Genomic DNA, 17490 nt, shown 5'->3' with positions numbered 1-17490 from the left:
ACCACACTGCCACCTACTGGCTACAGGCAATATTTATCATATTTTTCATATATATTAAATAAATAATACTGTATCAAGGGTATTTATTGTACCTTACAGTGATCTATCTAGCTATCTAGAGGATTCACACCAATTAAAACATTTTTTATTATAAATGTAATGCTTGATTTTATTCACAGGCATTCATTTATTGAGTAAAGAATAAAACTCAACGGGGGAGATTTTGAGGAAAAAAAGGCCGAATCAACATCAAATTAACAAAATCAGCTGCACTTGTGTTGTTTTGTTGCTGCGGTTTGTAGTTTTTTTGTCTCTGATCAGAGGTCAATTTGCATCTATTATTTGTTGCTGTCTTTGCAGCTCTTTTGCATCTTTTTGTGTTGTGTTTGTTTTGTCCTCATTTTGAGTCTTTATAGTCGTTAGAATGTCTTTTCCAGTGTTTTGAGTGAAGTAGTTCCTCTGATCACTTCTCTCTGTGTAGTCGTTCAGCATGACTTATGTTGGCTTTGTTTCCCTGAGAGGTCATCTTACATCTCTTTGTGGCTGTTAGCATCTGTTATCTGTCTTGCCTGTTTTGAAGCCTTTTTTGCTGTCCTGAGTTTTGAGTTAAATTATGAGGCTTTGTGTCTTTTTTTTTTTTGGCATCTTTGTGGTAATTTTGCATCCATTATTTGTCTTTTTTGTCTTTGCAGCTGTTTCCCATCTACTGTATTTGTAGATGGGGCGTATCATGTAGTCATTTTGGGTCAGTTAATGGTGGTTTTGCGTCTCTCTTTTGTGTCTTAGTATTTATTTTACATATGTGAGGTCGATTGCCATCTATATTTTGTCCAACTAGTCTTTGCAGCCATTCTTCATCAAGTGGCTGTTGTTTTTCTCCTTGTCGTCATTTGCAGTGAATTTGCAGCGTCTCTATGTTTGTTTTTTTCTCTGTGGTTGTTTCGTGTCAGTCTGTAGTTGTTGTTTTTGCATCTTTTTGTCCCACCTGTGTTTGCAGCCACCTCACATCTGTTAGTGAATTTTGTGCTTCTCTATGTGGACAATTTGAGTCACTTTGTGGTTGTTTATTTCATTCATTCATTTCTTTGTGCTGTTCGCTTTGTTGCAATATCAGTTGGTTTTATAGCCAGTTGTTTAGTTTTACAACTAAAAGTTGTTTTATGAATGTTTACAGGCACTTTGAGTCAAGTTGTATCTGCTGATTTTGTGGTTTTGCATAATTTTATGGTCATTTTCTGTCTCTTTGTGGTTATTTCTGTTTCCTTGTGGCAGGTTTGCATTTTGTGTTTGCTGCCCATTTTGATGTTGTTGTGCTCTTTGTACTCATTGTGAGCCAATTTGTGCTTCTGATTGCAGCTCTTTTTAGTTGGTGTGCACTTCTTTTTTGCCTTTTTGTTGTTGTTTTGCATCTTATTTAAAGACATGATCTCAAAGTTCTCAGTTTTGTTCTATTTGGCAGCATCTTATGGCGATAAAAAGGAACTGTGGGCACATACGTCCCACTTTAACCAGACGTCCACGGGTGGCTTCCTTTGTTCTAACTCTTGATTTTCGCTTTCCTTTTTAGACTGTTTGCCTTCATATGAGTGTCAAATTTGTTCCTTTTTCTTTGGATTTTCACTTATTTCTGAAGTTGTATCTGTAGTCATCGATCTTTTCTTTGTTTGTTTGTCTGTAATAATACTTTATACTGCAAATACAAAGGCTTTCATCAGTGGGCCATAGGCTCAATCACCATTGTGTTACCTCATTCAGCGATAGATACTGACTGAACAGACATTTATTTACATGAACATCTTTGAGATTATTACTTCAACTCTCTGATTTTGCCACCATTGTGCATCATTTTATAGCCTCTATTCTTCTCTTTGTGGTCGTTTTGAGTCCATTTGTGGTTGTTTTGCATCTCTCTTGCTCGTTGAGTGGCTCTCAAACCTTAGCTTGTTCAGTAGCCACTTTAACAGCTGTTGATGCTCAGCTCAGAGTCTCCAGAGGATGACTCTAAATCAATGACAGAGAAGATTCATCCCTAAACATAAACCCAGGGTAGAGGGGTTCAGTGAAGGTGCAGTGGAAGGTGTGCAGGTGGATCAGTGAGTCAGAACTGACTCTGTAGAAAGATAGAGTGCCGGCGTGCCAGTCCAGATACACGCCCACTCTCTTTGGGAGAAACGCAGGAGGGATGTAGATCGTTTTTGAGCCGTCGTTGTGCCAGGCAGAGAGGAGACGAGAAGTTGCAAACAGAGTCCAGGACGTGTTGTTCCTTCCAAGCCGACAATCAATGTCGTCTCCTTTCCTTTTGATTCCTCTATAAGTCACTCCTATAGAAAGCCACCCTTCCCTCTCCACCTCCCAGTAATGGCGACCAGTGAATCCCCTGTCACACAGCACTGAATACACAAAGTCAAATCTGTCACAGTGATCCTGATACGGCAGCTCCTCGCTCACAACTATTGCTTTTCTGTTGTTCTCAGAGAGGGCAACTCGTCTGTTTGCTGTGTTTGGGTCCAGTTTGAGTTCACAGGAGTCTGATGGACAGAAAAACAGACCGAGCTGTTAAACAAGCTGTAAAGTTGTTAAGAAGTATACCTGGTTGGTTTTTCAATTCAAGACATCCAATAACACAAACTTCTGTTTTGTGTCTCTAAGAGCAGGCTGCTCATAAATTATAAAGCTTTAACTGGATTACTTCTTGCCTGCTTTGTGTGTGGGAGGGGTGGGGACCTGTTTGAGGTCAAAAGAGGACAAGAAAGAAAGGAAGTCTGTTGCCTGGGTTTTGTCAGTGTGAATGTTCATGTCTCCCATGACAATAAGTGGTGCGCCATCGTCAGGAATGTGTGAGAGTAACATGTCCAGTTACACAACAAAGTAGATGACACCCTGGTGGGTGGTATACAACAGCAATATGTATTTATTAATGGGGGCAGTAATCATTACTGCATGGTATTTGTAGCAGAGTGGACATGTGGTCTCGACACATTAGAGAACAGTTGGCATTCATGGAAATGAAACATGATTTACAACAATTTTAAGAATTTACGATATTTAGGTGAATCTTACGTGTTGTAACTTTTCAGTACAACTGCAGGTTTGTATGATCTAACAGGTACAGTAGCTGTGTATTTTTTAACATGCAGTTAGATGGAAACCAACCGTTAAGTCCCACTAGTATACTTTAACTATATATCATTATTAGGCTTGGTGTTTTATGTGTGCTGCTTTGTTTTCAGGAATATTACAAAAACTTTACTTACACTTTCTCAGTCCTGGTTTCAACCATTGTTCTCCTCCATGGTCAACCCTGGAAGGAAGAGGATACAGAAACTCAGACTTTCATATTATCAACATATGGGAGCCATGGACCTTACATTGCTTTTTGTTTTCGTTCTTCCTATTTTATCTTCTTATTTGTTCATATAAGTGTTTGTGGAGCAAAAACTGCAAGACCTTGAAACTCCAAGATTGGCAGGCGATTCCACCCAGGACTCGTGCACATAGAATGACACTCATAGATCGCAAGGTAGCGTTATAATAATAAAGTTTACGCTTTTTACAATCATCTCAAAAATAGCTTATCTTCAGCTCTAAATATGTTACATTTTGCAACAGGAATGTGATCGATGTCAGGGGGAAAACTAGAGTCAACATCAGCAGGGCATGTGAATCACGGAGACCTTCAATTACTTTTGGGGATTAAAACAGACGCACAACTTATTGTTGTCATAGAAACAGAACCTGCGTGCAGCGTTTTTTCTCTCACAGCACAAGTGCTTCATCCCAGCTCTCTCCAGCCGTTCTGTCCTGCCTGGCTAATGTTCGCTGATGCTTGTGATTATTTTCTGGTTTGCAGGCGTAATTTGCCGTTTGGTTACGAAGCACAATGCCAGAGTCATGCAGTGTCTTTATGTTAGAGCTAGTTGGCTAACCTTAGCATGCTCGCTAACGTTATGACATCAAAATACTATCCGAGTGTGTATGTCAGTGTTGTTAGTCTAGCTTGACAAATAACTTCACCACCTAACATGATACCTAACTTAGGTATTATGACAAACAGTGTTTGTTTTGGACAACATGATGCCGGTCAACATGATACCCGTCAATGAACACGTCTCGTCAGTGAAAAGTGATCAGAGCAGGCGAGTTCCGAGACTGAGCATGCTCAGATTGTGTCGGCAAAACCCTGGATGCTCGTTCATGCGTGCGAGGGTCCGAACAAGCACGTACAAGAAGGTTGACTGCAGTTCCCTCAATGGCCGACCGTGTTGCTATTGATGAGGATTTTCTGAAAGTTACATATAGCAGCTTTAAGATATCAGTCAAAAACTTGAGTCACATGTTCAGGAGGATCCACTTAGCTTATGTATGAAGGTGTTGCGTGCCAGCCCGCATGCTTTGTACACATTTCAGTTCGCCAACATCTAGGGTCAAGACTAAGTGAATGCATAATCAATCAACGATCTTCAGTTAAGAGTATAAACAACAGTCAGTGAATCCATGAATGTATACTGCTGTGACATTCAGCGCTCCCAGTTGGGAATGGGAATGCACAGGGAGAAGATGCAAACTCCACACAGAACCCTAGCCCTAACCCTAACCCTAAACCCTAACCCTAACCTAACCCTATAAACAATCCAGCCCCCTATATTTTCCACAATACCCTGGCGCCACTACTGTCTACAAAGAGGACAGAGGCAATCCTGAGGCTACCATAGTGGAAAACTCTCCACAACCCTGCGCCCTGTGACTTCACTCAGTGGCTGTACATCCTCACAGGCCTTTCCATACCTTAGAACTTCTAGTCTCCAGTTTGGATTCCCATGTCCAGCAGAGAGCAGTTTTACTCCCAAGTCTCCTGGATGATTGTAGCTCAGGTCCAGCTCTCTCAGGTGAGAGGGGTTGGAGGTCAGAGCTGAGGCTAGAGATACAAAGCCCTCATCTGTGATCTGACACCCTGAAAGCCTGTAAACACAAAGAAGAATTTTGTCTCAAACCAAGAGTAGATTGAAATGTAGTTGACAAACTCATCAGTTTTGTGCTTTTACTTGATCAATTTATTTTACAGAACTGTCAAGTTGAATTACTAAATCTGTAAGCACTTAAGATTAATCCTCATTAAAAGTTATATACAGGCGTTAAGACCTATTGCCAGATTGCAGAAAATCAATCAAAGCTTAGTGATTTTTTCACCGCTGTAGTTCATCTGTCGAACATGTCGATGAATCCTAACCTGAGAGTCTCCAGTCTACAGTTTGGATTCTTCAGTCCAACAGAGAGCAGCTTCACTCCTGAGTCCTGGAGGTCATTGTTTGTCAGGTCCAGCTCTCTCAGGCAGGAGGACTCCGAGCTGAGAACTGCTGCCAGAGCTTCACAGCTTCTCTCTGACAGGTTACAGCCACTCAGTCTGAAAATGCAATACGGTGGAAAATTGCATTAGACTTCTTTTTGGAAAGATAACACAGGCAGAAGTAAACTATTAAGTAGAGGTCTACCTACATTGATTTTTTGGACGCTTTGACCACTGGCAGAAGCCTCAGAAGAGCCTCATCTGAAGCAGAGTATTTATTCAGGTCAAAGATGTCCAGGTTCTCTTCAGATGACAGTAAGACAAAGACCAGAGCTGACCACTGAGCAGGAGATGGTTCCTCTGTGGACAGTCTACCTGAACTTAGGTAGTGTTGGATCTCCTCCACGAGAGCATGATCATTCAGCTCATTCAGACAGTGGAACAGATTGATGCTTCTCTCCGGAGAGGGATTCTCCCTGATTTTCCCCTTTATATACTCGGCTATGTCCTGGCTGGTTTCAGAGTTACTTCCTGTCTGGGTTAGCAGGCCTCGTAAAAGATTCTGATTGGGCTCAAGAGAAAGACCCAGAAGGAATCGGAGGAACAAGTCAAAGTGTCCGTTTGGACTCTGTAAAGCCTTGTCCACAGCAATCTGATAGAAGTGTTTTGATTTGTCGCATACCAGTTCAGGTGTCTGGGAGGTTGATTCCTTGTCTTCCAGAAGACTGACCCCGCAGTTGGTGAACGTCAAAAAAACATAGAGAGCAGCCAGAAACTCCTGAATGCTGAGATGCACAAAGCAGAACACCTTGTCCTGGAAAAGTCCTCGCTCTTCCTTAAAGATCTGCGTGAACACTCCTGAGTACACTGCGGCTGCGGTGATGTCGATGCCACACTCTGTCAGGTCTGATTCATAGAAGATCAGGTTCCCTTTCTGCAGCTGCTCAAAAGCCAGTTTTCCCAGAGAAAGAATCATGTCCCTGCTGTGTGGATTCCAGTGCGGATCTGTCTCGACTCCTCCTTGAAACTTGACAATGCTCTGTTTGGTTTGAACCACCAAGAAGTAGATGTACATCTCAGTCAGGGTCTTGGGCAGCTCTTCACTCTCATTGCTGTTCATCATTTCCTCCAGAACTGTAGCAGTGATCCAGCAGAAGACTGGGATTTGGCACATGGTGTGGAGGCTTTGTGCTTTCTTGATGTGGGCAATGATTCTGCTGGCCTGCTTCTCATCCTTGAATCTCTTTCTGAAGTACTCCTCCTTCTGTGGGTCAGTGAACCCTCTGACCTCTGTCACCATGTCAACATACTCAGGAGGGATCAGACTGGCCGCTGCAGGTCGTGTGGTTATCCAGAGGCGAGCAGAGGGGAGCAGTTTCCTCCTGATGAGGTTTGTCAGCAGCACATCCACTGAGGTGGACTCTGTGACATCAGTCAGGATCTCATTGTTGTGGAAGTCCAGAGGAAGTCGACACTCATCCAGACCGTCAAAGATGAACACAACCTGGAACTCTTCAAACCTGCAGATTCCTGCTTCCTTGGTTTCCTTGAAGAGGTGATGGATAAGCTCTACCAAACTGTACTTTTTTCCTTTCAGCAAATTCAGCTCTCGGAAAGGGACTGGAAATATGAACTGTGTGTTGTGGTGAGTTTTGTCTTCAGCCCAGTCCAGCCCAAACTTTTGTGTAAGGACTGTTTTCCCAATGCCGGCAACTCCCTTTGTCATCATTGTTCTGACAGGAACATCTCCTCCTTGTTGTAAGATTTCGTCACACGTGATTGTTTTTTCTGACCTTATTGACTTCCTGAATGCGGTATTGATCTGCCTGACCTCGTGGTCATTATTGATCTCTCCAGCCCCTCCCTCTGTGATATAGAGCTCTGTGTACATCTCTTTCAGGAGTGTTGGCTGTCCTGCTTTAGAAGTCCCCTCAAAAACGCACTGAAACTTGTCCTTCAAGTTAGATTTAAGTTTATTCTGGCATGCTGCAGGTGACTCTGAAAGAAGACAACAAATAAGCTGAATTGATTATATTTGAAAGAGAGGGTGGAGCTGAAGAGGAGCGAGGACTAGCAAAAGCCAAGTTATCAAAGCTAATCAGTCTACACCTGTGGCTGATTCATGAGCTAGTTTGACTTTGTGTTTCCCTCAAAGGAGATTCCTTTTGTGGTGGAGACTGAACACAGTTGTTTATCAGACTAAAGAAGCTAAAAGAGCTTGTGGAACAAAGCGGGCTTGTCATTTTCCCGCCAGAAATCTCCGGTGAAAGACCGACAGGTGACTCATACCACGTAAAATTAAAATAACTGGTGCAGTGACTTTTCGTCACTGCTGTCTGCCAGAACTTCTCCAGGAAAAGCCAACATCAGTCGTTGCTTGTATGCACTGGCCGAGAAATAAGTAAAGATATCTTAAACACTGAACAGACTATTAAGCCAGGTATGGTGAGCGCAGTATACCTGCTACTTAGTGCACCAATATTAATACAATCATACTAGAATTTCATTCACTGAAAAAAGCTAAAATACAGACTTCCCAGACGTTAGTGCCATAAAACTCAAAGCCAAATTATTCCTCCAAGGTTGGAAAAAAAAATCCCACCAACAACACAAACACAGCAGAGAGGGTAAGCTCAGCCACACAGCCAGCAGGATCCACCTGTCACTCAAGTGACCCCGGCCCCATAATTTAAGCCTTAAAATAATGTAAACAGGTGAGTGATGTAAAGATTCTCCCGTACAGTTGTCATGAAGAGAGAAATGAGCTCTAGAGACCCAAACTGTTTTTGTGCCAGGCTGTAAACATGTTCATTTCTGCTGAAAAGTTGGACATAAATCTGGGCCCTAAAGGGGATTTCTGTCTTTTGCAGCCAGCCTCAAGTGAACACTTGAGGAACTGAACTTTTTGCACCTCTTCATCCATTCACTGGAGGATGCTGCTTACAGTCAACCTTGGTTGGAAATTCTGAATGGTCCCTCTTCCTCTTAGACAGGTATATTGTATGTCTATTTTATTGATGAAATACATTGTGAGACGTGGCTGTGTACAGTCCTGTCATGAAGGTCAAATGGACATTACTGTTATATCTCAGCATCAAATCTGTGATCTGTAGTTTAAGCAAGGTGTTTGAACAGTACTAAAATGAAAAAAGGGGGCGGCTGTGGCTCAGTGGTAGAGTAGGTCGTCTTTCATTTGGAAGGTTGGGGGTTTGATCCCTACAGTCACATGTTAAAGTATCCTTGGGCAAGAGACTGAACCCCAAATTGCTCCAGAAGGCACAGCCTTAGTGTATGAATGAGCATAGAAGCAATAGTGAATGGGTGAATGTGACATGTAGTGTAAAAGCGCTTTGAGTGGTCAGAAGACTAGAAAAGAGCATTATAAGAACAGACCATTCAGTTTGGGTTCTAGATAAGTTATTCCTGATTCTTGGAACTTTTGTACGTTGGCTTTAAAAAAAAAAGATGACTCACAACAAGAACCCAACTTCATTATTGTAAACCTAACCTGGTACGTCAAACCGTTACATAGTGTTTTCTCTTTAGACACATTTCAAACTTTTACAAAGACTCTTACTGTTGTGCAGAGAGTCAGCCATCGCGTCCTGCTTCATTCTCCTCAGGAAGTTCAGTGTGATCTTCAGAAACGCCTCCCTGCTGCCCCTCTTCGGCTCTTCCTCCTCAGTGATCATGCCCTCTTCCTCCCTCATTTTCTCCAAACGTTTTGGGTCGGCTTCACTCAAAACCCCCTTAATCCTCTTCAGCTCATTCTTCACAAAGCTGATAATGTCCTCCTCAAGATGCTGGAAAAAAACACAGTATTGATTGATAAATCTGTTACGGACATGCTCCTGGCTCAAATGCATGAAGGGTAGGGGTAAGGTGCAAGACATCGGTAGGCTTTGGTCCTGGGGTGAGATGCCAAGCCACATCTCCAAGCTGGTCTGGTAGTGCATGTGGATGCCTAAGATGTAGCAGGAGGAGGTTTCACTAGCAGAGACTGACCCTGACCTTGGTGACGCACACACATGCACTACACTCCTGAACACTTTCTGACATTTCCTGGGTGGGCAGCATGCATGAACTCCGACTTTATGCCGACTTTTTCCTGCCAGCCTTCGAGTAAAATATCCACAAGAATTCAGGGAGAGCCATCGTGTGAATGTAGAAGGTAATAGTCAGAAACATTCACCACAAGTAAGTAGCGTGCAGGCAGGGAGGGGTGGGTTATTGCAGCGAATGCATCACCACATTTACAGAAAGTTTTATGATAAAGCTGGAGATATTCTTGCTTTTAACTACGTGATGGCTGCCAAGCATTCCCTGCTTTGGCTTGGAACGTCGGCTGAGCACGTCCTCAAAAATAAATGCCATGTGTAATTGAGATGCAGTACACACGAGCAGTAGGGGCAGCGATGAGGCCCCGCCTCTTTCTGTTTCTCTTCCACTGTATGTGTGCTCTGTTGACATTCATCATGAGCTGTACGTTTAACAAAGTCGCCCAAATATCACAACTTGCGTTTTTAATTTCCCCCCAGTGATTCAGTTTTCACAGCAGCAGGTGAACTGTGCATAACAGAGATATTGGGTTTGAATCAGCCGTGGTTAAACTCATGCATTGTAGGAAAAGTCCGACAGCAGCTGTTTGGCTTTTTACACCTGCGTTAGCGTGGGCAGATGGTGATTAATGACAATCTGTTAAGAATGAATACTGGTCTGAAGATCAAATGGAGCTGTATTTTGATCCAGATTTTCTGATAATGCGTGAGTAATGCTTTGTCTACATGGGGCGCCAAAATCTACACAAACTGAAAGTTTCTCACAGGAGCTTTAAGCAGCTGCCACCAAGAACTGACCCTGAGGGGCCGACAGTAAAGAAGTAAATTTACTTGAGTACTGTACTAAAGTACATTTTTTGAGAATCTGTTCTTTACTTGAGTATTATTTTTTCGGGAAACTTATTTTACTCCTCTACATTAGAAAGACAAATATCTCACTTTTGACTGATGAATTTTATTTTATTTTCTAAAATCCCAAAGACAAGAAACTGTGTTTGTGTAGTTCTGCGTGTGGTTTGTCTAAGTGGTGCTGCCGTACCTGTACCTCGCGGAAGTACTGCAGCACTTAAACTCAAGTAATAATCTGACTGAGCAACTTTCACTTGTATTGGAGTAATATTTGACCAGGAGGATCTTTGATTAAAGTAATGAAGCTATGTACTTTGTCCACCACTGCTGACCTCAGATAAGTGTACGGAAATGTATGTATTGATTAAAGGTAAGGTAAAATGTGTTGTTGTATCTCTACACACCCTAAATACGGACTCCAGGTCTGTCTGCTGATGTTGGGCAGGCTGATCAGTGGGGACCTCAGACGTCCTCTGGTCAGTCCTGTGGAGTACACATCAAGAGAAATATGTAGTTTTATCTCACGTCCTGTCTTACTGTTATCTTTATTCAATAATAGAGGAGAAGAAAGCAGATATTACATTTTGTGATGTTGTATTGTTGTAACACGGTCAATTTTTTATTAAAACTTTATATGAAAATAACTGATTATTGTCGAATAAAGGAAAGTTTTGATGACTTTGCACAGTTTAAACAAAAAGTAGTGCCGTTTTGTTCTTAAGGTGGAGTTCCAGTTAATACCTATTTGTCCAAATTTGCTAAGTATCCAAAAATGATAATATTTAAATGTGGTGTATTTTCCTGAATTTCCCTCAGGATCTATAAAGTGTATATGTATGTATGAGTTTGGAATGCCTATATATAACCATGTAATACAGTTATAGCAGGATGACTACTTACTAAAAAGAGCAACTGTTTCAAGAGAGTTGGAGTAATAAAATGCTTTGATAAATTTGCATGCAATCTAGTTCTGTCTTCTAGGCTAACACTGTTGAGAGTGAAATGATCTAATTTTTAGTTTCAGCTGATTCTTTGCAAGATTTCAACAATAAAAGCATACATCTTTCAGATCCTAAAAAGTGGTGAAGTTGAAATTGTAATTTGAAAAATGAATTAATAATTAATTTAATGTTAAGTACATCTTACGTTTTTTCAGGATGAACCTTTTCGAATGAAATCGGATCATCTTTTGACATGTCACCCAAGGACAAATTGCTGGGATCAGAGCAGTCTGGTTCCTCCTGGAGGGTCCTGAACGACAGACAGGATACAGACACATAGATAACGACACTAACTCAATATCTACAAGAAAAATCACATTGTTCAATAAATATAAAAGAACCAGAAACATATAAGAACATTTTATGAATCAGAGACCACATTTATTAAATATAAACTGTATACAAGTGAATTAAAGAAACAGCTCCCTGTGAAGCCAAACCCTCTCTACGCCCTCTGCTGACTGACTGCAGTACAGGTCATAATACTGCAGCTCCACTCGCCGATCTCTCCTGTGTGTATGATTTAGCTTTCAGTATACTGAGTCTGGAATGCCTATTTACACATATGTAATCCAGTTCTAAGAGGATGACTACTTGGAGACTGCTTATATAAATCTTTATACAAACTAGTTTTGTTTTCTTACGACAAGAAAAATCAAGAAAATGCTGTTGAGAGTGAAATCATCCAATGTTTCATGTTGGGATCAATTTTTCAGCTGCAAGATTCCAACAGTAAAAGCATACATCTTTCTGGTCATAAAAAGTAAATAAGTTGAAATATTACTTTGCTCAACAAAACATCAGCTGAATTAATTCTTCATTTAATGTTACATCTTACTTTCTTTCAGGATGAACCTCTTCGAATGAAATTGGATCTGCTTTTGACCTGTCACTCAAGGACAAACTGCTGGGATCAGAGGAGTCTGGTTCCTGCTGGAGGGTCCTGAAGGACAGACAGATAGACACACAGATAATGACACTAACTAAATAGATAAACAGGAAATAAAGGAAGTCACAGATTTAAAACTTTTTGGTGTTATTTTGGATTCCCACCTTAAACTTGATAAACACGTTAAACACTTCACACACGAAGGATAGTGGATAAATTACGTGTGACATTGACCCCATCTGCAGCAGCATAGAGCCTAGCATCCGTGCCGTCACTCCGGCCGGTTTCTAACCACCGGGCCGTGCTGACCGGCATCCACTGTAGTACACTTACTATTGATAAGTATCTCATACAACCCCACTTCAAACAAACCAAACTATCCCTTAAATAACTTATTAAAAACAATTAAAGAAATAAAAAAATTTAAACACAGGAAAAGTTAAAATGATATGCATGGATGAATACATATATTTTAACAGTATATTACTTATCACTCCTTTAGCCTTTGTGACATATAAACATTTATTTCCACACGTATTTTCTTATTCTAAAACGTATTAATTATTTTTATTGCACTCCTATGACTCCAGACTGCAGGAGTGAGAGGTATCATGAGTCTTAGTTTAACCTGTTAGCTCATCAGTGTTTAACACACAGTGCTGTTCAGAGTGATGGGATTCATTCTCATGTCATTAACAAAGGACATCCATCAAAACCAATCAGCACTGACAAACCAAGCCTTACACTCTCAAAGAAGCTTAAACAAAAAGCTATAAAAGTGTCACTGAACATAAATGTGTCGTAATGTGAAGTGTTGAGGAGGGTACCTGTCCATGTTGAAATCAACCTGCTGCCACACTGTCAGAGGAAAGAGAGAGAGCAGGAGGTTAAAAATTGAATCTACACATTACTGAAAGTCGAGCAGTATTATATAACCATCATTATTATTATTATTGTTATGGTAATTATTTGATATTATGAAGTGCGGTGATCTAGTTATTGTTAGTGAGTGTCGGTCACTCCGGCCTCTGTTTGGAGAAGCTGGATGGAGTGCAAACACTGAAGCTAAGCTACGTACTTCTGTGGACAGCTACATTTATTTTAACCAAAATTTTAACTTCAGCGTCAAATCTGCTTGACGCTGTGTCACGAAAGCTGTTCAGCGCTTAGGTTTTCAAACTTCCCTGAATGCATCATAACTGATGGATCCTCCGTTCAACAAACGTCTCATGTTAAAGTAGTTTTCTTCTCCTCTTGAGGACAGACCTGACAAAGCTTCATGTTGACTTGTTCCTAATCTGCATCATGATGTTGAACTGAAGAGACGTTAATTAAAGTCAATCACAAGAAAATTTCTGTTTGGGCTTCATCCCGCTGAAGTAAGCCAGAGTGCAGCCTCTGTGTAACTTACTGTTGACAGTGAAACTGAGACTCAGCACAGACAGATGAACGGGCGCTCCTCCGGGGGATGGGATGAACCAAGAGATGACAGCGTTTATTTAGCAGACATATCTGGAGAGGACGATTTCACTTCACTTTGATCTGAACACACGGTCGCTTCTCAAGCTGCTAACTGGACTGTAAACAATGCAGCGCACGGGACAGAAAGTCATTTTTTTCGCTAAACGCCGGCTAAACCAGAAATACCGAAAAGTTCTCAGAGGTTATATCATCGTCAGATGACAGCTGATGGGTTCTGAGATTGGTAGCTTAGATTCTGCCCGGCTTCTCCAAACTTTTTTAAAACCCTTTTACCGATAAGTGCCTTAACCGAAGAGGTTATGTTTTATGCAGTACAGAAGAGGTGGTGATTTATAGTAAGTGGATAAAAAGATTAAAACATAACGACAGGTAATAAAAGTAATAACAATACTACAGAAATCACCTTACAAATATAGAACTATAAACACCATACATAGAATGAGAAGATATAACAAGAGGCAGGTAATACACACGACACACTTACATTAGAAAATACTAATTAGTATTAGTAATACAAAAAAATGTAAATAACTAATGTAAATAAACAATAACTAATACAAAAAACATACATTGTTTTTTGGGTTCAAAAGGTCCAAACTGTCCCTTTAAAGATTTCCTGTTCTCATATCGACATGCTTTAAAAACTGTTGTTTTAAAATATAAATGAAACTCAACAAGATGCCAAAACCAATCAAATTATATTAAATTATTAACATTGCTAAAGCTTTCTCTAACGTTCACCAGTTATGAAGAGATGACATAGTGAGTCCACATACCAGTAACCAGATGAGTCTCACTCTGCAGATCGCCAGGAGAACGTCCGTCGCTCCGTGAAGTTTATATGCATTACAGTGAGTTTAAAAGGACAGACAGTCTGCACCCTTTGGAGACATGAAACAAATTGTGCTTATCTTCATCTGAGTTTCTGTGCTCTGTATGAAAATGTGCAGGCTGTTGCCTCTCATAGTGAAGGTATGCAGTCAGACTGGTTTAAGCCTGCGGGTAGAAACAAAGTGTGTGAGTCAACAAACGCCCAGGAGCAGTTTTTATAAACAGTGAGGAAAAGAATAACTAAGCTACAGCACAGACAGCTACTGTATCTCAGGCCTGACACTAAAGCTAGAGTTTACTATGTCGATGAAGCTCTTAGATCTTAGACCAGCATGGTAACCAATGCTGCACACCGAACCTGCCCAGCTAAAGTTCAACTGTCGCATATCGTCTGTAATGCATTTCTCTAATATTGATTCTTTTCCTGAATAGATTCTCCATATGTGATACAGATCTTCATTCTTTCTTCTCAGATTGTTTGCTGTTTGCTTCAGGTAATATTAACCCTTCAAATTTAACACAGCAGATCATCCACACATTGACAGAATGATGAAGCCACAACAGCAACTGACCACTTTGATATTTTTATATTGTTGGTCCTGTTTTAGACTGTTGGAAGTGCAAAACTGATTCATTAATATGTATCTATTGCAGCTCACATTCAATCAATAAAACAAACTTTTTAAAGTGATTTCCATTTCCCTTTCATTACTGGACGGTGACGAACTTAAATGCAGGTTTTGAGTATATTGTTGCAAAGTCTAAGAGCTCCTCAAAGTGCAGTAATGTTAGAAATAAACAAGAAACACTTCTAGTGAATTCAGTCTTTGTCCCTTTGTCAGTGCTTTACTTGACTCCATGACACTAAAATCTACATATCAAGCCAGAAATCTTGGTTTAATTATGGATACAGACAATTACATGTGATCGGGTGCCCTTTGGGGCACTCCTTGCCTCTGTGTGGCACTGCGCCAGTCCTCCCGGGACTTAAGGTGTTGGTCGGGGCGCGCCTTTAAAAAGCCTGAGGAACAAGCTACTGAAGTACCTGAGGAACAAGCTACCAGAGCACCTGAGGAACAAGTTCCGGAGTACCCAAGGAACAAGCTACTGTAGTACCCCAGAAAAAAGTTACTAGAGTACCTGAGGAACATGCTCCCAGAGTACCTGAGGTACAAGCTACTGTAGGACCTAAGGCTTTTTCAATCTGTTAGCGCTTTTAAAACGGGTCTTAAAACTCTTCTTTTTTACAGCTGCCTTCCCAAAAGTTAAATCGCTTCTTATCTACTTTTACTTCAATTTATTTAATGGCTATTATTTACTTTTAAATTGAGCTTGTATTTTGAAACATTCTATGTTACACTGTCTTATTTTGGCTTAATGTCATATTTCCTTAATGCTCTTAAGGTTCTTTTAATTGCGAAAAAATAAACTCGCTTTGCCTAATAACTTTTTTATACTAGCGATGTGTCTGACATGAAGAGGCCAGCTCCTATCTGAGAAACTATTTATTTTCTTTGATAAATTAATACAGAGCAAATGTTATTCTATAAGTTATTTGTTCAATACGATCCAGGGGATATGCTCGTGAATATCTTTAAACTCGAAGGAACGGTACGGAAATCCAGCTTCCGCAGAATGGTCTTTCCGATAGTTTTGTTTGAAAATTAAGATATAGCCTAATATTTGGATTTCAATCAACCTCTGGAGGACTCGCTCATGACAGCCAGAGTAACTAGCTTCATGATGAGGTTTTCTTCTTCGCTCCCGTTTTTAGTATTCAGTGTCCTCACGTAGCCTATTGGTTGAAGTCGAACACTAAACTATAGTTTTTGTTGCGTATGATTAAAAAGCACTGTGCGCAGGTATTGCACGTTATTATGAACGTTTGGTGCTTTCCTCATCTGGTCCCATCATATTTCAGTGAGGTTGTTACAGTTAGCTGTTATTACATTTTATCATTCTGAATATAATTCAATTTCTGCAGTGAAATCCATTTTATTGATGTTTTACGAACAGCTTCATAAAGTGTATCTTAGTCACTTTATATATCAGACATGCATGTTTGTCCCAAAAGGTAGGCTATCTAACAGGTGTTTAAAACAGGAAAACGTGTAAAAGCAAGCAATGAAAAAAAACTATGTACAGGTAGAGAGAGTGATCCCTGTACAACAGTCATTCGTTTGTAGAAATAAAATCAGGCCTACAGGGAGTTATGTAGTGAGAGAGTGTCACTTTCTAATGTAGCCTAAGGTTCAAACTTTCCCATAGTGGACAATCATCTAATAAGGCAGTTCTAAATGTTGGTCAAAGTTATTAAATGTAAATGTAATGTATTATGTTTTCAGTATACAAATCAAGCCTGCAGATGTAAAGGTTATGTTTCACTGAGTTTGGTCCAGGTGTGGCGTGTTGGGGTCCTGGGGTCCGTTTCAGAAAGCAGGTTTAGTGAAAACCCTGAGTTTGTTAACCCTGAAATTAGGGAAACTTCGGGTTTGCTGTTTCAGAAAGAGGTAACTTTAACTCTGAGTTGGTTACTATGGTAACTGTGTCTGTGAACCTAGCCTGGCCGGAGTAGGTTTTCTTCAGGAAACTCAGTTTTGCTGTCTCCTCCCTCTAGCACATAAAACCCTCATTCGACCTCCTCATTCATTCAGCCCGTTTGAGCGGTTACATATTAAAAAAAAAGTTTGCAAAAGTCTTTTATGATAAAAAAAATCAAGACAAATCTGTGTCAAAGTCAGGTTTTCCACCACCACTGCCGAGAGCACTCAAATAAGACGTCGCAAGTTATAGGAATCTTATTAAACCAACACAATTCAGTTTAATCAAATTATAATGAATGTGAAGTCAGCATCATGTTAGGGTTAAAGCTAATGCACATTAAAACAGCCACTGAATGATGTTTCATTAGTTTAATATTTAAAATAGTATTGAAGTAAGGTTCAGCCATTTTAGAGTGGCCTTTTATTGTGGCCAGCCTAAGGCACACCTGTGCAATAATCATGCTGTCTAATCAGCATCTTGATATGCCACACCTGTGAGGTGGATGGATTATCTCAGCAAAGGAGAAGTGCTCACTAACACAGATTTAGACAC

The 17490-nt window shown here is 40.5% G+C and overlaps 1 protein-coding gene across 2 annotated transcripts; it reads right to left on the bottom strand.

The window, feature by feature from the left end:
- Nucleotides 1–99: 99 nt before the first annotated feature.
- On the bottom strand, nucleotides 100–14424 carry LOC138598052 (NLR family CARD domain-containing protein 3-like). 2 transcript variants are annotated; one of them, XM_069669724.1, is made up of 11 exons: nucleotides 14340–14424; nucleotides 12909–12939; nucleotides 12031–12135; nucleotides 11338–11442; nucleotides 10596–10674; nucleotides 8862–9087; nucleotides 5494–7282; nucleotides 5228–5401; nucleotides 4786–4959; nucleotides 3255–3301; nucleotides 100–2528 (listed from the first exon to the last, which is right to left on the bottom strand). In XM_069669724.1, the coding sequence occupies exons 2-11, from the start codon at nucleotides 12914–12916 to the stop codon at nucleotides 2002–2004; spliced, it is 3234 nt and encodes a 1077-aa protein (XP_069525825.1). In that variant the 5' UTR covers nucleotides 12917–12939; nucleotides 14340–14424; the 3' UTR covers nucleotides 100–2001. The 2 variants fall into 2 exon arrangements, with proteins under 2 accessions (XP_069525825.1, XP_069525824.1); XM_069669723.1 differs by lacking the exon at nucleotides 14340–14424 and adding an exon at nucleotides 13493–13558.
- Nucleotides 14425–17490: the final 3066 nt, after the last annotated feature.

The sequence above is a fragment of the Semicossyphus pulcher genome, unplaced genomic scaffold (assembly GCF_022749685.1).
Source record: "Semicossyphus pulcher isolate SPU_LCO1_2020_fin unplaced genomic scaffold, fSemPul1.0.p SCAF_2, whole genome shotgun sequence".
NCBI lineage: Eukaryota > Metazoa > Chordata > Actinopteri > Labriformes > Labridae > Semicossyphus > Semicossyphus pulcher.
Note: the sequence above shows the minus strand (reverse complement) of the source record. Positions and strands in the feature narration are given on the sequence as shown.